Source organism: Camelus ferus, chromosome 20 (assembly GCF_009834535.1).
Source record: "Camelus ferus isolate YT-003-E chromosome 20, BCGSAC_Cfer_1.0, whole genome shotgun sequence".
In the NCBI taxonomy this organism is placed as follows: domain Eukaryota; kingdom Metazoa; phylum Chordata; class Mammalia; order Artiodactyla; family Camelidae; genus Camelus; species Camelus ferus.
Window position 1 is genome coordinate 2,193,017 of NC_045715.1, and position 19,744 is coordinate 2,212,760.

Consider the following 19,744-nt stretch of genomic DNA (forward strand, 5'->3'; position numbering starts at 1 on the left):
ACAGGATAATATATCCAGTAAGATCCCAATTTTGACTAAAAAACATACTCTGTCAGTTTATTGATGGGTAATAATACAGACAGGAGAAGAGTTCAGATTGCTACTCCAAATATTAACGGTGGTTCTCTCTAGAGCAGCCATGGGCACTATGGTTTGTGTGTTTCTAGGGTTACCGATTTTTCTTAAACATTGTACTTCCTTATTAATCTGAAAAATTGCCATTAAGATAATACATAAATGTCATAAGGAGACTGGCCTGGTGGGGAAAGGATGGGCATTGGAAACAGTGTGAGCTTGTGTTTGAGACGTACCAGCTGCACAAACTCAGAGCAGTCGCTCAGCCTCCCTGAACCTCAGGTTTTTCCACCTGCTAAGTGAAGACAGTAACATTAATCTTACAGAGTCACTGAGATGCAAGAAATGAGAGAAGAACGGCTGATGCATCAGAGGGACCTGATAAATGGCAGACTTCGTGGTTATCATTGGAGTATTATTGTTCTTAATGTGACCAAATCTCATAAAAGATGAAAGATTATCAGCTGAAAAATGTAGAGCCTAAGTTCTAAAGAGTAAAAATGCTCCCAAGCATCTCAGTTTTCTTAACCCATCAGGCAAGATGATTGACCGTGAGTGTATGTTAGGACCTCACCAGCGCACGGCTGCACAGTGAAGTCTCATTCATTTAAAATACCTTTTTTCTTTCATTGGAATATATGCATAGAGAGAGCACGTAAAATTGTAAGAACAGTTTAAGAGATAATTATAAACACCCGCAGAGCCACCAACAAAACTAGGAAGTTGCCAGCAAACCGAAATCTCATTCCTTTGTCCTCCCCTTGCATGAACCACTAATCTGAATTTTTTTAGAATAATTTCTTTGCTTTCCTTTGTCATTTCACCACCTGTATGTACAGTCTATAGTTTTGTTTTGCTAGTTTTGGATTTGTGTGCAAATGTATTCATACTATTTAGATTCGTAGCATTTTGTTTTCCGTTAAAACTGTCTGCGTCCAGTTCTTCACGTTGTTGTGGCGAGGTTTCCTTGCTGGTTTTCCCTGTTGCTCATTCACCTGCTGATGAGCGTCTGGCGTGTCCCCAGTCCAGGGCTGTCACGAACAAGGCTGCTCTAACCACTGGCGTCTAAGCCATTCTGTGGACGCGTTTGTGAACGTGTTTTCATCACTCTTGGGTAAATCCTCTGGGAACAGAATTACTACATCTCATGGCAAGGGAGTGTTTCTCTTTTTAAGAAAACTCCCAGATGATTTTCCAAAATGATCCTACCACTTTTCACTCTTATGAGCGACGCCGAGAGCTGAGTTCCAACTCTTCCTGGCCTCCAGCATTTGCGACTGTCAGTCTTCAGGTTTTCAGTCACTACGGAGGAGGGCAGTGGCGTCAAGCTCTGGTTGTCACGTGCCTCTCCCTGTGCATGTTCCCTGCGCTTTTTGGCTACTCACTATCTTCTTTTGTATGTTTTGCCCATTTTAAGATGGGGGTGTATTGTTACTGAGTTGCAATAATTCTTTATATACTCTGGACACAAGTCCGGTGCACATATGTGTACTGCAAAGATTTTCTCTCAGTCTGTGGTTTATGTTTTCATTTTCCCACAAACGTCTTTGAAGAACAGATGTTTTTACATTCTAATTAAGTCCTATATATATATTTTTTTTTTTCCCCCCAAGGACTAGTGCCGTGTATGTCCTCAGTAGGAAAGTCCCACGTGCTGCAAAGCCATGAAGACACGCTCATGTTTCCTTGTTGGGCTTTATATGTCTAGCTCTCACGTCGAGGCCTGTGGTCTGTCTTGCGTCAATTTTTGCCAGTGGTGTAAGGTGGAAGCCACTAGTTCATTTTTTCTCTTTCGTTTATTCAGTTTGACAGGTTAATTTATTGAACTTATTTTTAATGTCTTTTCAACGGTGTCTCTGAGATTCTCCTCTACACCTGCCTCGTTCAACCAGCCCGTCACTTAGCAGCACCGAGTGTGTCCCCTATTTATTTCTGGAAATTCCTCAGAGTTGCTTGGATGTGCTGCAGAGCATTCTGTGGGTGGCAGCCCTCATGGGTGTCTGCAGGCCCCTCCTGCCCTGTGGGGGGAAGGCCTCCGCTAAGGCCTTCCTTGAAAAAGCTGGGCGGGGCCCAGCTGCCGGGGCCCTGGTGCGAACCCGGGGTCGAAGCCCTGAGACCCGCCCATCCCGGGGGCCAGAGCAGGGCTGGGGGCTGCTGGGTCTTCCAGATCTAGATTCATGCCCAGGATGCCTAGCTTCTCAGGAACCGTTAGCTCCCTCTCTGGTCCTCAGCCCCCTGACCACAGGGCTTCAGAGTCAGGTTGACGGACCAGAAGGAAACATGTCAGGGCCCACCTCCACAGCCTCCTCGCTCTTCAGTCCAAAACCCATCCCTTCCGCAGCAACCGGGTCTTTCTTCCCAGTGGCAAGTCTCCTCAGTTCCTAGGAGACCATTTTGTTCTCTCCTCCAAAGAAGCGTCTGTTTCCTTTATGGAAGGTTCTCCGAATACCTGCATGTCAGCAGAAAATCTTCATCTAACCTTTGCACAACCAAAAGCCCCATTCTGGTGGTTTTTCCAGAAGAAACAGAATGCTCCTGAAGTGAACCTTCGGGGAGAGGGTCAAGCCTGCCCTTGACAACTCCGTTTTCACTCACTGGTCCCGTTCAAGTGCATCCCAGTGCCCCCTACACAGCAAGCACAGGGCGTGCACAGTCTATGGTGGAAGTTGGGGCCGCGTGGAAACTGCATACGCACTGACAATGCTATGGGCACCTGTTACAAGGGACGGACAAGGTGTCCCATAAGCAGAGGGCACCTCCCAGCCTGGAGGGTCAGGGACGATTAACACAGCTTCTCTAAACTGAAGAGCCAACGGTAACCCCGACGGGGAGGGGAGGTGTGCAAGTGTGAGAAGAAACAATGGGTATCTTTGGTGTTTTCACCATTAAACATAAAGATGGCTGCTAGTTTGAGGCCAAAAAAGAAAAAAAAATTCATGTTAAGGAGGTATCTTTCTCTATTTTACTAGAAGTTTTTAAAAATCAGGGATTGAAGTAGAATATTGACTCTGTCACTTCATATTTCACTTTACAAGGTAGAGACCCTCTTTCTCCAATAATTTAATAATAACTGGTAGGGGTCAGCGCAAGGCACAAAGAAAACAAAGTAACAGGTAAATACATGGGCAAGAAAGAGGGAGGAGTATGGATCTGACGCCAGCTCTCCGGTACTGGAGAGCAACTGGGCGTCTGGCAATTCAGTTCTATTCTGACACTGACGCCCCAGAGTTAGTATCAGCCCCACAGCTCAGGGCAAGTCCCCCGCAAGAATGGCCCACTTCAGACACCAGCCTCGAGTCTCAGGGGCCAGCTGCACTCCTGCCAACCCGTTACAAATGTGGGGGTTCCCATGACCCCCTCAGGTTTGACAATTCCCTGGAACAAATCAAAGAAGTCACCAAAAGCACTTAAATTACACTGTTTTAACAAAGGATACGCGTAACGCGAGGTCTGAAGGATCCCAGACACAGGGCTCCCCTGCCTTCTCCACGGAGACGGGGCTCATCCCACCCTGATCAGTACGTCTGCCAACCAGGAAGCTCCACCGATCCCCAGTGTCCAGAGTTTGTATCAGGATTCCATGATGTACATGAGCTTGAACTCAGTGTCCAGTGTCCCTCCCCTCCCAGAGATGGCTGGCCTGAAGTCCCAACCTCTGAGTCCCTCTGGGGACCAGCCCCAACCCTGAAGCTCTGGGAGCCACTAGGAGTCACCGCATTGGCTCTCTTGTCACTCAGGAAATTCCCAGGGTTTTGGGAGATATCTGCCAGGAACCAATGACAAAGTTCAGACATATTCTTTGTGTATTGTAAGTATCAGTTGAAAATCACTTAAAACTGACACAAATAAATTTATTTATAAAACAGAAACAGACTCACAAACATAGAAAACAAACTTATGGTTACCAAAGGGGAAAGGGGCAGAAGGAGGGATAAATTAGGAGTTTGGGATTAACAAGTACATACTACATATAAAATAGATAAACAACAAGGTCCTACTGTACAGCACAGGGAACTATATTCAATATCTTGTAATAACCTACAATGAAAAAGAATACATATATATATAATTGAATCACTATGCTGTATAACAGAAACTGAACACAGCATTGTAAATCAACTATACTTCAATTTAAAAAAAAAGATCACTTAAAACTAATAAAAGAGTTGCCTCCAAAAAGGCCAAATATGAAATAAATTAATAAAAGTCGATGCACCTTTTATACCAAAAAGATCAATAAGAAAACAGAACAATTCAAAGGTCTTATTACAACAGCAAGAAAAGAAAATGTATACAATTTATTAGAATAAACTTAATAGAAAGTTTGACACAGATTCTGGGGGAAAACAGGCAAAGTGGGGAAAAGACAGGAGCCTGAGGCTGGGTCACAGGAGACGACTCCCAAAGCAGGAAGGAGAACAGAGGGCCACGGGGCTGACGTGTAGGATGGTGACTGAAGATGTCAGGGATGTGTGTCACGGTGAGATTAACTGGACTCAAATTGTCCCACATACCTCAGGTTTGAATGGGAGGGAGCAAGTTAATGCCTGAAGGTTCGATGACTAGGAGGCTCACTGGACGGCAGCACCCAGGACCTACGGCCAGGCTGTCTTTACTTGTGGCCACTGAACAAAGGGCCGATCTGAGATTTGAGTCATGCACGGAATCCATCATCCCCATTCCGATCCTGGGGCCGGAGGACAGAGAACCCAGTTGGTTACACGGCCCAAAATGACCCGCCAGGGCCAGCTGAAAACAATGAAGCAGTGAGGCATTAGAGGAGGAAACTGAAGCCTAGGGTTTACTGCTTTACACTGATCTCACTTACCGCAGCCTTATCATAGAGTTTGAATGTACTAGTATTTGTGCTTGTTTCAAAAGAAAGTTTAAATTTGGTTAGAAAATCTGGGGTGGCTCACTCATTTTATTTCTATCGCCATCTAGTGGAGAAAACTTTGAACTTCAGGCAGAATGAGCTGAGGTTCAGGAAAGAGAGTAACAGGGGCCCCATGTGAGCCGCCACCGTCCTCATCCCCTTTACCTTCGTGAGAGCACTTGGCTCTCACCGCTGACGGGAGGGGGGCCTCTGAGACTCGGAAGCTGAGTCTGCGAGGGTGAGAGCTTGCCCAGGGTCACACCGTGGCCAGCTCAGCCCAGATTCTGGGGTGACCCATCCAAACAGCTCGATTTTATTCATTAAATCAATAAATTAAACATATATGGAGAGTTTTGTCTTTTCTTTGTACTTTTTCCTTTTTCCATTTTTTTCTTTAGTATATATAATATATACATATGAGCAAAGCACATGTATCAAAATAAAATGGGGATATACTATAGTTCTGTATCTTCTAATTTCTACTCCATATGTACAATGAATATTTTCCCCTTACAATAAAAACTTTTGAAAATACATATTAGGCAACAATAAAGACAGATACAGAAATACATTTATGTGTAAATACCCAGTGTAATCTTATGCGTTTTAAAAGACTGGAAGAGGGTGCTGAAATACCAACAATGAGGATCTCTGAATATATTTTCCGTAATAACCGTGTATGATTTCTATAAAATCGTAAGCCTTACATTTATTTTTTTAAAAAAGACATTCAAGAAACTTCACAGTTGTCTAGTTTGTTGTCATTTTACAGTATTTTGCTTGTGTTAGAGGTGACTGTATGTCCAGATACGTCTATAAATGTTCACAGCGAACGTGGTGTGTTACACTTGCCGTACTGAGCCACACGCTCTTCCCAGCACCGTGTGAGGACAGCCCCGGAACCCGAAGGGGAGAGCACCCACCACCCCGTCCGCGCTGGCGCAGGGCGCGCGCCGCGAGGGACGCGACCAAGGAGCGGAAGCAAGAGAAGCTCTCTGCTCTTTCTAACATACCTAACGTGGAAAAGCCACCATAAAAACGTCGGGTTTCGTCCTCTTAACAATTGCCAGGAGCTCGGGACACACACCTCACATCCGACGTCAACCGAAAACTGCTTCCTTGGCTCTTTGTTTACACCGTCTTCATCCTGTTCCAGTTCTTTGCGAGCCGTTTGTTCCTCTTTCTGTTAAATCGTCTCATACGAAGAGGCTCATGAAACCCTGAGTTGTTTGCGCCTGGTTACGTTTCAAGATGTTCTTGTGCAGATTCAATAAAACTCCAGTTTCGTGAACTCTTACGAAAGTCCATCCTTTTCTAAAGTCCCTTTTCTCTCCTGCTTCTTCCTCCCCAGGTCACTTTCCTTCTCTAACCCCCAGCTGCGGGCCCGCGTGCGTCGGGCCGGCGCTCGCAGACCCCGGAGGCGGGCCGCCGCCACGAGAACCAGCCTCCCCCGGAGTTCACCAGGCACGGCGACGCGGGCACCGGCGACGCGAGCACCGACGCGCCGGCGCGCGTCTGAGGTAAAAGGCCGGCCCTCTGGGGGCGGGACTTGACTGGAGTTTCTCCGCCGCCGCGGAGGCGGGCGTTTCCCCCGCGCGCTCGCTTCGTGTTTCCCCGCTCGCTCCCGTCCCGGTTCCCCGCCCGCGCGGCCCGCGTTCCTCCCACTTCCCCGCCCTCCGACCCCGCCCCGCGCGCAGCCGCGGCGCGTTCCCACCGCTCCAATATCCCGTCCGCGGAGGACAGATCTGCGCACGCGCAAACCACCGGCCTCTCGGACCCTCACAGAGGTGGCTCGCGGGGCGACCGGAAGGGGGCGCGCGGCGACCCGGTGAACGGCTACGGACTACACTTCCCGTCAGGCCGCGCGAGGTGTTGCCGGAGGTGAGGGGAGGCGAGCCTCCCCGGACTACACTTCCCGTCAGGCCGCGCGAGGCGTTGGCAACAGCGGCCGGGCGAGTCTCCGCGGACTCCGCTTCCCGGCGCGCCGCGCGAGGCGCCGCGGGCCGCCGGCCGAGGGCGGGCCGACGCGGGCAGCTCCGGACGCGGGGCATGAGCGGCGCCCTCCCCTGGCCCGCGCGCGTCCTGCCGCCTCCCCGAGCGAAGGTCGCGCGGCGCGGGGCCTAGCGGTGCGCGCGAGCCCGGCGCGGCGGGCGCCATGGAGGTGAGCGGGCCGGAGGACGACCCGTTCCTGGCGCAGCTGCACCGGGTGCAGTGCCCCGTGTGCCAGCAGACCATGCCCGCCGCGCACATCAACTCGCACCTGGACCGCTGTCTGCTGCTGCACCCGGCGGGCCAGGCGGAGCCCGCGGCCGGGCCGCCCCGCGCCAAGCGGCGCCGGCCGTCGGAGAGCTCGGCGCTCAAGCAGCCGGCCACGCCGACGGCCGCCGAGAGCAGCGAGGGCGAGGCCGAGGAGCCGGACGACGGCGGCGAGACCGAGAGCCGCGAGAGCTACGACGCGCCGCCCACGCCCAGCGGCGCGCGCCTCATCCCCGACTTCCCGGTGGCGCGGCCCGGCAGCCCGGCCCGGAAGGGCGCGGGGAAGCGGCCGGCGGCGGCGGCGGCGGCGGGCAGCGCGTCCCCGCGGAGCTGGGACGAGGCGGAGGCGCCGGAGGAGGAGGAGGCGGTGGGCGACGCGGACGGCGACGCGGACGCGGACGGGGACGGCGAGGACGACGCGGGCCGCTGGGACGCGGACGCCGCGGCCGCCGCCGCCGCCGCCTTCGGGGCCCCCGGGGGCCGGCCGCACGCCCGGGCGCCCGCGGCCGAGGAGGTGCGGCAGATGCTGGAGGGCAAGCCGCTGGCCGACAAGATGCGGCCCGACTCGCTGCAGGACTACGTGGGGCAGGGCCGCGCCGTGGGGCCCGAGACGCTGCTGCGCTCGCTGCTGGAGGCCAACGAGCTGCCCTCGCTCATCCTCTGGGGGCCGCCGGGCTGCGGCAAGGTGAGTGCGCGCGCCCGCCCTCCGGGGGTCTCCGGGGCAGCGCCGGCCCGGGCTCCGCCGACGCGTTTTCTGGTCGTTACCAAAGGGAAGACGCCCCGATTCGTGTCTGCGAGAATCCGGGGCCTCGGACGCGGTCTCCCGGCGCGTTCCCCACCCCTATCCACCGCCCGATTCTCGAGGCACCGTCGTGCCGGCCGGAACGTCGGGACGCTCTGTTTGTGGGTGTAGGGGTTCCGTTTTGGAAAAAATAATCAAAAAAAATTTAAGTTTTTACTGTGCTTCCTTCTTGTAGCCGTTGGTTTGAGAGTCTGGCTTTTTATCTAACTCTGAGACTTGACGTACTTAACGGGACTGCGAGTCGTTTTCATGTATCGTTTCCGTAACCGTCCTCACCGCTTCTTGTCCCTGAGAGAAGAAACGTCGGTGCATTTCGGTGCCCAGTTCTGCGTACCTGGGGAGGAATCAGCTGAGACCAGTGGGGGGCACTTAGGATATTGGGGTCTAGAAGAACACTGGAGAAACAGTAGTAAGGAGTCTTAAGGAGACAAGTTAAGACTGAAAAAAGAGAAAGCCAAGGGGTGCTTAAATACATTATTTTTTTTTAATCTGCAGGAGAGAAGGAACCCCAGCGAGTGAAAAGCAAAACCTAGGTCCAGCGTGCGAGGGCGGGGCTCGGGGCTCGGGGTCAGACTCCTCAGTGCACAAGGGCTTCTAGGAGTTTCCCCCGTTTTTTTCTCTCCAGCTTCATCTCCCACGGCTTATTCACGCCTCCCTTTACTCTAGTTCCTGGAAGGCATCCTGCTCATTTTGTGTCTTATTGTTCCCTTTGGCCAGTAACGATCAGATCTGACCCAGGGACGGCATCCTACCATGTGGTAGCGTTCTCAGTGGGCACTGTGAACTCTTTACTTCGGATCATCCAAATAGCTAGTCAGCTGTTGGGGAAGGCAGATGAGCAGGGTGGGCTCACAGAAGATGCCTGGCAAGAGAGGGGGCGGGCTGGGCTGCACAGTGTGGTGGTTGTTGACCAGTCACAGGCGGGACCTGTAGGCTGGGATTTGCTAAAGAGGCGGCCACGGCATCTGATGGTGCTGTGCAACTTTCAGGAGATAAAATGCCACCTCTCCATTCAGGAGCAGGCTCGTTCTCCTTGTTCTCCGCTCCCGCCCTGACTGCTGACGGTTACGATAAAGTTTACGACAGTTTGTGCATGTGTACTGAGCACGGTTTAGTGCCAGGTGCCAAGCAGTGCTTTCCTGGATCTTATCTGCTTCCGGGGAAGTGCTGGTGTGGTCCCAGTGCTGCTGTCTCCTCTCCTTCCAAAGTGGCCGTTCACACGTGGTGGGGGCGTCCTGAGTGCTCAGGGTCTTCTTGCTCTCCCCTCCTAAGCTGCCCTGAGGAGCTCCCCTCTGTGTACCTGACGGGCCAGGGGTCTGCACCTCGCCCGTCAGCAGTACTGCTTTCTTGGCCAGAAGAGGTCACAGCTGTCACAGGCTCCACTGAATCCAGACAGTCGCTCTTTACCGGGATTCCAGAGATCTCACCCCAAAAAAAAACGAATTCAGCAGGGTCAGGTACAAAGGAGAAAAGGTTAGGAATAGCGTAAGGTCTAGCTGCTTTCCTGTTGTATTTATCACATTTTAATTTAGCATTTAAATGCGCTGCTTGGTTTGATTGCTGCCAAGTGCCTGCCGGCATACAGGGTGCTGCTGCCGCCTCGGGACAGAGGCCACTCTGGTCTGTCTCATCAGCTCCCAAATTCTCTCCTCTGTCCAGACCACGCTGGCTCACATCATAGCCAACCACAGCAAGAAACACAGCATAAGGTTTGTGACGTTGTCAGCAACCAACGCCAAGACAACCGACGTGCGCGACGTCATCAAGCAAGCTCAGAACGAAAAGAGCTTTTTCAAGAGGAAAACCATTCTTTTTATTGATGAGATTCATCGGTTCAATAAATCTCAGCAGGTACGTTCACTTCCTTCTGCCCTTTGGTCGTTGTGAATGTTTACTTGGGTATAAAGTATGTGAGGTCACTGTGCAAATGCCCAGGGCTGGAAGTTGATTATTAACTGTCTACAAAGATGTGTGGACTGTCGGCCCTTCTTTACACCTATTTCACTATTTTTTGTTAGTGGGGTTTTTTTTTTTTGGTGTTAAGAAAATACTTTATCTGGTAAATGAAATTGGTGGCATATCCTTGAGCTATACATATCAGAAAAGCCACTTTGGATCAAGTTGCCAATTTTCATAAATTTTTAATTAAAGCATCAGGAGTCACGGCGAACAGTTTAAGCTGCTGTTCTTGAACCGAAATTAGGAAAAGAAAGGCGCAGCCGACTTACCCAGGACCCAGCTGGTTGCCAACTGGGGTCGTTTTCTTCTGTTTTCCTCCGCAACCAGGACACGTTCCTTCCCCACGTGGAGTGTGGGACCATCACCCTGATTGGGGCGACCACAGAGAACCCCTCCTTCCAGGTCAATGCCGCTCTTCTGAGCCGCTGTCGGGTGATCGTTCTTGAGAAGCTACCAGTGGAGGCAGGTGGTGGCCGTCCTGATGCGGGCAATTAACACCCTGGGCATCCACGTCCTAGACTCCAGCCGCCCTGCTGACCCCCTGAGCCACGGCAGCAACAGCAGTTCTGAGTGAGTGACTGGGTGGGCCCTGGGTGGGGGGCCTGCGGGGCCGGGTGCAGGAAGACCTGCTGGTCCAGTACGGTGTGGGCGGGACTCCGTTATGGCCTCGGATGTGCGCCTCCGCGGCGGCTTCTCTCGCTCCAGAGGTGCGGCGTGGGCGCCTCGGTAGTTCTGGCTCAGCCCCTTGGTTTCGGTTCTTGGGGGTTTGCTTTTGCGCTAAGGGTTTGGGTCTTTTCCTAGCGCGCGTTTCTTCTGAGGCTTGGAAGACCATGGGAGGCCTTGCTGATCATTTTTTTTCATGGACTTTTGACAGATTCATACTCACATTCCAATTTTCTGTTTCTGCAGTTTATTCTTCTAAAAATATTAAGTAAGATCTAATGTAAATGTTACCATAAAATTCTTTAAATCTTTTTAGAATGATTTTTACCTACGTTAGAAGTCAAGCTCAGTTCCATGAAAGTGAAGAAGTTTTAACTGGTCACCTCTCTCTGTGTCGTGAGTGCGGAGCGAGTTCATTGATACGCCGGGTGTGTTGTGGATGATGGGCTAGGGTCCTTGGGTCAGAGTTTTTCCCTTATTTGAATTAGAATACGTCCTTCAGGTGTCCTGTGGGCCCGGGCCGCTGCCCTAACACAGTGGAACAGTGTGAAAGGCGGGCCTCTGCCTGCTGGGGACCCCGCAGCTGCTACCCTGCCGAGCTCTCGCTGCCCTTCTGTGAGAGTTAAAGCACAAGGTGGAGTTTTAGGCTCAGGGCGTCACCCGTCTCCCTGCGGGCCTGGCCTCTGCCTTTAGCTCCTGTGTCAGGTGCAGGCGGAGTCACGCTGGGCCTCCTGGGAGCCCTGAGCTGGGCCGAGAACCCCCATGGGTAAAGCCACATCTTTTTAGGGTAGAGCCTTGGTGGGACAGCCACCCACCTTGTGGAACCTGCTGGCCCCAGTCAGGTGCCCTGCGTGCCCGCTGGGGTTGAAAGAGGCTCTGCCAGCTCTTCGCAGCTGGTATCAGTTTCCTGGAAACGGCATTTTCCCTGCAAAACTCATGTAACCCAGTGATGAAGAGAAATTGGGGGGGTGGGGGAATCCTGACATCGTGTATTCTGTGTACAGGAACTAGTTATCATAATGTATTTTCATTTAGGGTAATTTTACTTACTTCCATCACTATCTCCTTGGGTCGGTATTCAGGTCCCCTCAGGTTCCCCTCCCCAGTCACTGGCCAGCCTGTTGGGAGAAATCTGGAGCTCTTCTTAAAAAGGTTTCTGCATTTTAATACTATCCCGGGTCATCTGCATTGAGAATGGGGACTCCTTTTATTGCTGAAAGTTTGCTGAAAGTAAGAGCCTGATGCAGAAGTGATTCTTCGTCTACTAAAACCGCGTTCCCACCCGGGGAAGGCTCCCGGATCTGCTGGTTAACTTCCACCGCCACTCGTGTGGAGCTGATCCTAACCATATCGTGACTTCTTTTCATTGTGACTTCTTTTCATTGTCTTGTTTCTTTTCTTATGTCCCTCACCTTCCTGGGAGGGTTGAGGGAGAGGAACTGGTCTGCTCGCACTCCCAGCGCCGGGCACAGCACGCCATGTGCTATTAGCACGTGCCTCAGGAACGGATACAGCCCAGCTTTCAGCGTGACAAGTCATTTAGTACATTGTGTGTCTGTGTTCCAGAGTGGAGCTCATTGCCCCACTGCCCGGAACCTTCTTCAAGAAGCTTTCTCTTAATACTGTTGCCCAAGCAAACTGTAGCAGCAAGCAGCATGAAATGAAAGACAGTTGGGCTTAATTAAGTGGTCACTTAGCATCTGTGACAGGAAGTTCAGTTGGCAGGTGTCGTAGGCCGCGGGAAGAGCTCACATGTTACTCATCTAGGAGAAGTGTGCCTGGCCGCCCAGGTGCCTGGGACAGAGCGGAGTAGATGGTGTAGTCTTTCAGTTACAGGGGAAATTTTACTTTCAGGTTTCTGTTGAGCGACATTGACTTTGTGGACGTAAGTTAGGTTTAGTTACACCAATCTAGCTGGAAGGAATGACTTTGCCCCCCAAATAATGACTCTCTGGCTGTGGTGTGTGTTCTCGGGTCATGTGCCAGTGCCCCGGGGCCACTGGAGCGATCTTGGAGGAAGTCAGGCTGTCGAGGCTGTGGCCAAGGGGCTGACACCTGCCGCCCGCTGTCTTCATCTGCCCAGTGCAGGTAGAAGTCCATGCACAGGCTCAGCCTGGGCTGAGTGCTGCGAGCTCGCTCCTGGGCCTTCACGCTCGGCCTGTGGGGAAGGGGCTCCTCACAAGCCATGGGCCTACGAAGAGGCATCTAGAAGGTGTGAAGTCAGATGTTTTCCCTTCTTGGAGACCAGACACTGAGTTGAGTTCTGAAGGGCAAGCAGAATTGACTAGACGAAGCCAGCGTTGTCGTGTGACAGGCGAGGTGCTGACTCAGAGCGCGGTCCGCACGTTGTGGCTGGAGGCACAGACGCTCTGGGGGGCCTTTTACCCAGATCTGCACATCACACTTACCAGGGTTATAGTTGAAAAAGGCATATGCGGGGGGGTCGTCCCCAGAGACTGGAGTCAGTAAATCTGTGGTCGGATAGGCACATCGGCGTTTTAGGAAAGTTCTTTGTAACGTGACGCACACCCATCTTGTCACCCTGACCGTGGAGTGTCCCTTCTCTTCAGTGAGAGATCCACAGAGTGCTGTTTAGTCGTTTAGGGAGAGGGTGTAGCTGAGCCACGTCTGCTTCTGTTCTGCATGAAATAACAGGCGCATTTTCACTTACCTCATTCCTCCTCCAGCTGAAACATGCAGCCGTCTGAATAGAATCCTCCAAACCCCAGAGAAGCAAGGTGCAGAGGGGCAGCCGGAGGAAGGAGGAGGGGAGGGAGCCGCCCTGCTGCCGTGCCCCGTTTCCCGCTCAGGCCACGCTGCTCCTCGGTCAGAGGGCAAGGCCCCAGGCCTCCCCTGGGTCTTGTGACCCGGGAACGTCATCTTTCCACTGCACTTAGGGCAAACCACTCTCGCCCTAACTGTGGAACAGGTGTCTTAGTCACACTGTACCGTGTAACTCACTAGCTACTGCTTATTTCTCTGCAGGAAGCTGTGAAATTTCAGGCACTCTATCCCCAGAGTAGATTTTGCCTCGTTTAATTCTATTCTAACTTTAGAAAGTTAATTCCAAATGGAAAACATTTTATAAGACTGTGCTTAAATTTTAAAGTAACGTGAAACTCTCTGGACTGGGAGCGCCCTTTCAAGATTGCTGGTGCGGGAGTTACTGTTTGCTGGGAGCTTTGCAGATGTCATTACAAACATTCCTGTTCCGTTGTTCTTGGCATAAGCACTCTCATCTGCTCCCTCTCCTAAGATCTCGGAGTATTCTGATGCACTTTATTCCTCTTCGGAGCCCAGATGGTATCAGCTGGGGTTGGGGAAACACTGGGTGGTGGGTGGAACCTTTGGCCATCTGTGCAAAGTCCCATTTGGTGATTTACTCCTGTGACCATCCTGAGTGCCATCAGCAGACGCTGTTTATTACAAGAACAGAGGTGCTGCCAGATTCATTTGTGTTTAAAAATACTCGTTGTGGACGGGTTGAAATTTGGAATGTGGATCATCTGAAGAGGGGAGTGACGTGGCGGGTGCTGGAGTGGGAGCGCCTCCATCCCTGCCCCTCCTGGCCTGACAGAAAGGGTAACAGCAGAACAGTTTGGACTTTGGTTAAGGGTGGACACGTTGAAGGAAGGATTTCACTTATCATCCACGTAAAGGAGTTGATCCCTGTTTTTCCAGGCTCGTTCACAGTCGGTTAGCTGGCTTCCTCATAGTTCATGAGGCCCCTTCCATCTTTACATGAGGGCGTGGGGAAGTGGGGGAGCAGAGTGAGCACTAGTGTGCGGGCCGCTGCCCACTCTCCCCAAGAGCCCCAGGCCTCTAAATGTGTGGCAGAGTCACAGAAGAGGGAGGGCCGTACATCCGAGCGCCAGCGTGAAGGGCACAGCAGCAGGTGACTCACCCCATCTCTAGTTCTGAACTTTTACGTAATGCACGTTTTATTAAAAAGGAACATTCGGAGTTGTGAGTGGCTTGCTTGTTTTTCAAAATATTTCATTGTTAAGGGTGCGATTCCTACTTTGTTTTAAAAATTAGGCTGGATGTTTACAGGATGGAAATTAACAGGATGTTCAGAAGGTTCTACCTGCCACCCAGTGTGCCCAGAACCCCAGTGTGCGCCACCCAGGTTTAGGAATGTGGAAGGCGCGCTTGTAAAGAAGATTCAGCAAATGACCTGGTGGCTGTTGTCTCTGGGATGTTGTGGATAAGGATTTTTTTGTTTTTTTTTTTTCCTACAGTCCATATGTTATAATTTTTAAAATACATGTTTCACTCTGAGATTGTGGGGAAATTGAAGTCAGTCCACTTGGTGTTCAGATACTGTACGTCTGATCTCTGCCAGGCAGCAGGGATAAAGAAAGAGTAAGACATAAATTCCTGTATTTGAGGCCCCTTGTTGAGTGAGGACGAAGAGACAAGTGTCATCACCCAACTGGCCCGGCCCCAGGTGGCACGCACTCAGGCTCCGGCTCCATCCTCTTCCTCCTGCAGGTGGTCCTGTGGGCTCTTTGGCTGCTAGGAAGCCTTCCCAGGAGATGGAAATCGTTGCTTTGATAGTTCTAAGATGAGATGTTCAGGCCATTTGGTTCTCCCTGCCCCACCCCGCCCGCGACACAACACGCACACACGCGATGTGCTGTCACCAAGACCCGGACCGCCTGTTAGGGTTAGGGTTTTCACTGTTCTGTAGGAGAGAACCAGAGAGACTGCATGTCAGCAGTGACTTCCTAGAATTGTCCATGTCTCCTCCATACCTGCTTACACATGTGTGCTTACATAGTTGTGTCCCCCGGTATCCGGAGGGGATTAGTCCCAGGACCCACCACCCCCAAAATCTTCGGACGCTCAAGTCCCTTCTCTGAAGTAACCTAGTGTTTGCGTGTCACACAGGCACACCCTCTGGTGCATGTTACATCATCTGTATGCGACTTAAACACCCAGCATGACGTGAATGTTGTAAATGCTCTGTAAATAGTTGCTGGGTGTGCAGCAGATTCAAGCTTTGCTTTTTGGAAGCTTCTGGAATTTTTCCCCTACTGTTTTCCTCCGAGGTTGCTTTTAGCTGCGAATGCAGAACCGGCAGACGCAGAGGCCGGGTGTACAGTAGAATAACCCTGTGACCCCAGGGCAAGGTGGCCCTCAGTCTTGATGGTGACAAACCCTGTCAGCAGCCTGGCCGAGGGTCCGGGCAGAGGCGTGACCCTCAGGTCGCGGCTCAGGACGCGCCGCAGGGTGAGGCGCGAGTCCCGTGAGTGACGGCGTGCCCGCTGGTGTTGCAGGCCCTCCGTGTTCATCGAGGACAGGGCGGTGGACACGCTGGCCCACCTCAGCGACGGGGACGCCCGGACCGGGCTGAACGGCCTGCAGCTGGCGGTGCTGGCCAGGCTGAGCGCCAGGAAGGCGTTTGGTAAGAAGAGCGGGCAGACCTATTCTCCCAGCCGGGTCCTCGTGACCGAGGGCGACGTGAAGGAGGGCCTCCAGCGCTCCCACATCCTGTACGACCGAGCAGGTGAGTGAGCGGCCTGGCCGCTGCCCTGCCCCGGGGCCCAGGGATCCGTGTGGGGGACGGGATGCCCTCCCGCGCAGGCCCGGCTCCCTTGGGGCGCAGAGCAGAGCTGCCCTGGGGAGAACACAGGGTTTTGGGTGTGACGTCGCAGGAAGTTAGGGATGTTTCCGTTACTCTCTGGCAGCGCCTTCTAGAACACACGGGGATTTTTTTTCCCCTTTTTTTTTAATTGAAGTATAGTGCTCAGCTGGCAGCGAGGGGTCCTTGTGATCGTCTGTAGTGGAGGACTTTTGCGATAAGGGAACTTAACGAGAATTACAGTCCTTAATTTTAGAGTCTGAACTAGAAGTTGAGTAAACGTGGAACTCGATGCTTCTGTTTTATAGGCTTTTTTAAAAAGTTGCTTTTGCTTTGTGTGCTCACCTGTTTTCGTAGAATCGCATTTAGTTAACAGATTTGGTACCAGCTCCTGTTGAAGTCCTGACCTTAATGAGGACATTAAGTGTCGTGAGCACAGCACACTTGGGTCTTTTTATAAAAGGTGTGAGTGTGGCGAGCCGGCCGTAGGTCAGATGCGTGAGGGTTTGTGTGATTCTGGACAGAGTCACACAGCAAGGCTCTCAAAGGTGTGGAAAGTCTACTAGTTACTGCAGGGAAGGCTCGTGGCCGACTCCCCACTCACATCTGACAAGGTAGGCGCTGGAGGTCTCTTGGTGTCCCCGTGTCTACGGGTTGGCCAGGCCCGCACTGCTGGCCACCCCCACGTCCATGCGCATCGCTGCTCCAGCGTCCCACAGGTGGCTCATGCTCCGCTGGCAGCTGGAGGGCAGCTGTCAGACCTCACTCTGCTCACTCCTCCTGTGCCCTCCCGTGTTAGCTCAGGCTTCCTTGCAATCGGCCGAGTGAGATAAGCGTGTGGCTTGGATAGCATGAGCCCAGGGCCCTGGCACCCTGCCCACACTGAGTGGGCCTTTCTGGTGTCCAGGCGACGAGCACTACAACTGCATCTCCGCCCTCCACAAGTCGATGCGGGGCTCGGACCAGAGCGCCTCCCTCTACTGGCTGGGGCGCATGCTGGAGGGGGGCGAGGACCCACTGTACGTGGCCCGGCGGCTGGTGAGGTTCGCCAGCGAGGACGTCGGTGAGTGACAGCGGCCCGGAGCCTGGTGTCCCCTGGTGGGTGGTGTGGGCGGAGGGGACGCTGCTGCTTTTGGGCCTAGAAATTCCTTGGTGCCACATAGGGCGGGTGAGGAGACGACTTCAGCGTGAACACAGTTCATTGCTGGGCGTTGTGCGTGTCTGTTTGTTCCCTGAGTCAGCGCTTTCTGTTCCCTCTCCGGTGTGAGGTTCTCCGCGTGAGTGCCAGCACACCTTGATTTATTTGCACTTTGCTGCACTTCACAGACAGTGTGTTTTTCACAAACTGAAGGTTGTGACGACCTTGCATCAAGCAGGTTTGTCGGCACCATTTTTCCAACGACATCTGCTCACTTGCTGTCTCTGTGTCACGTTTTGGTAGTTGTCACAGAATTTCAAACTTTCCTCCTCATTACGTTTGTTCTGGTGATCGGTGATCTTTGACGTCACTGCTACAAAAAGATTACGACTCGCTGAAGGCTCAGGTGACTGGTTAGCATTTTTTAGCAATAAAGTGTTTTTAAATTAAAGTGTGTACTTTCTTTAGACGTAGCGCTGTTGCACACTTAATAGGCTGCAGTACAGCGTAAACGTAGCTTCCGTATGCTTTGGACAACCAGACAATTCATGTGATTCGCTTCCTGTGATGTTTGCGCTGGTCTGGACTGAACCTGCAGTACCTCCGAGGTGCCTGTGTTGAAATAAAAGAAATAGGTTAAATTTGCTTTGCAGTCAGGTGGTCAGGTTTCATCAGACATCTTCTCAGATAAAAGTGGACGATTCTGGACACTGTTTAAAGGAAAAGATCAGAAAGCTTTGCCTTTGGTGTTAGTGTTTTGCTTTTAACGTCTCTGTGGCTGTCTTCGTGGCCGCTGCTCCTTATGTTTGTCGTGTGTGGCCTCCTGTCTTTCCTGCTGGACATAGTGTTTATCCAGGAGGAGACAGTTCTCGACACGGCCCGGCAACCACCCAGTGACTGCTCTTGCGCAGACCAGTGAGATCAGGCCGCTGAGTGGATTTTTCAGTCAGGCCTGCAGCGGCAGGGGAGGGGGGCCCCCCACTTCAGCCTGTCTTTGTCTGTGTGGCAGGGCTGGCCGACCCGTCCGCGTTGACACAGGCAGTCGCCGCCTACCAGGGCTGTCACTTCATAGGCATGCCTGAGTGCGAGGTAAAGCCACCGCTCCGTCCCTTCGGGGGTGGGTGTGCGCTCCACCCTGGCCGCGGCCTGGAGCGGGGCTGGGGGCCTCAGGTGTCAGCGGGGCCGTGTCCCCAGGCTGGCGGAGTCCGAGTCCTGGGTTCAGAGAGGGGCCCAGGGTTTTCTGGAGGCATAAGTGTCGAAGGAGCTGATCACTGCACACACAAACAGCAGCTCCTGTGGGCCTTTATATGCTGGGGTTTTAAGAAAAGTTTCATTTAGTAAGTGTTCAGTTGAGAAGAAAAAAACCGCTGGTGTGGCTCAGCCTCTCTTCAGTAGGAGCGCCTTCCTTCTGTCATGGGCCACGCGGGTCACGCAGACTGCAGGCCGAGGGGGAGTGAAAGCATGGGGCGGGGGCCGTCTCCGAACTTTCTGGAGACCGGGAAGCGTTCGTAACAGCGTGGCCTTCTCGTCCAGGTGCTCCTGGCCCAGTGCGTGGTCTACCTGGCCCGAGCCCCCAAGTCCATCGAGGTGTTCAGCGCCTACAACAACGTGAAGGCCTGCCTGCGGGGCCACCCGGGCCCGCTGCCCCCCGTCCCGCTGCACCTGCGCAACGCGCCCACCCGACTCATGAAGGACCTGGGCTACGGCCAGGGCTACAAGTACAACCCCGCGTACAGCGAGCCGGTGGACCAGGAGTACCTGCCCGAGCAGCTGCGGGGCGTGGACTTCTTCAAGCAGCGGCGGTGCTGACTGCGGCCCCGCTGCAGCGCGGGCGGACGCGGGGTCCCTTGGTGGAGGCACGGTCACTTCAGCTGCGTGTGTGACATTGGGGTTGTGTTCACTTGCACTCTGTGCAGCAGTTACGCTTTGAGACCATCTGGCAGCTTCGTGCTGTGATTCATGTTATGCGGAGTTCTCTATTTTGTCATAGTATTTAAGTCATAATGTCACTTCAGAATTCAGTTCTGTAGGGTTTTTTTTCCTTTAAAAAATTGTATATTCTCAGTAGTTTCAATTGGTAAAAAAAAGTAATTGTGATTTAATACTGCATAGTGTTTTGGGTATTTTTTTTATATGCAAAGGTCTTATGAGCCAATAAAACTATTTCAAAGTACTCTTCAATTCTTTTGTGTTTTTCCCACCTGGGATCCAAGACACCTGTCACCATCACAGTTTGATGGGTAAACACTGAAAGAAGAATCATCGTAGGTGACGCTGGGGAGCATGGTGACAGCTCCACCTGACGCAGAGCCCGCGTTCTCCCTGTGGGTTCCTCCCGCCTCCGCCCTTCGGGGCTGTCTTTCTGGAACAGCCTCTGGAGGTTGGCCC

At 52.6% G+C, this 19,744-nt stretch overlaps 1 protein-coding gene and 1 long non-coding RNA gene across 2 annotated transcripts; one reads left to right on the plus strand and one right to left on the minus strand.

Annotated features, from left to right (window-relative positions):
- Positions 1–4,353: 4,353 nt before the first annotated feature.
- Positions 4,354–6,577, minus strand: LOC106728539. The gene is made up of 2 exons (XR_001364794.2): positions 5,965–6,577; positions 4,354–4,824 (listed from the first exon to the last, which is right to left on the minus strand). It is a non-coding gene; the product is annotated as an uncharacterized LOC106728539 (long non-coding RNA).
- A 247-nt stretch (positions 6,578–6,824) lies between these two features.
- WRNIP1 (WRN helicase interacting protein 1) lies at positions 6,825–19,537 on the plus strand. Its single transcript, XM_014551381.2, is given in 8 exon segments — positions 6,825–7,892; positions 9,669–9,860; positions 10,296–10,433; positions 10,435–10,538; positions 15,914–16,143; positions 17,126–17,281; positions 18,366–18,445; positions 18,890–19,537. Coding segments are annotated over 8 exon segments (1,962 nt in total). The 5' UTR covers positions 6,825–7,106; the 3' UTR covers positions 19,166–19,537.
- Positions 19,538–19,744: the final 207 nt, after the last annotated feature.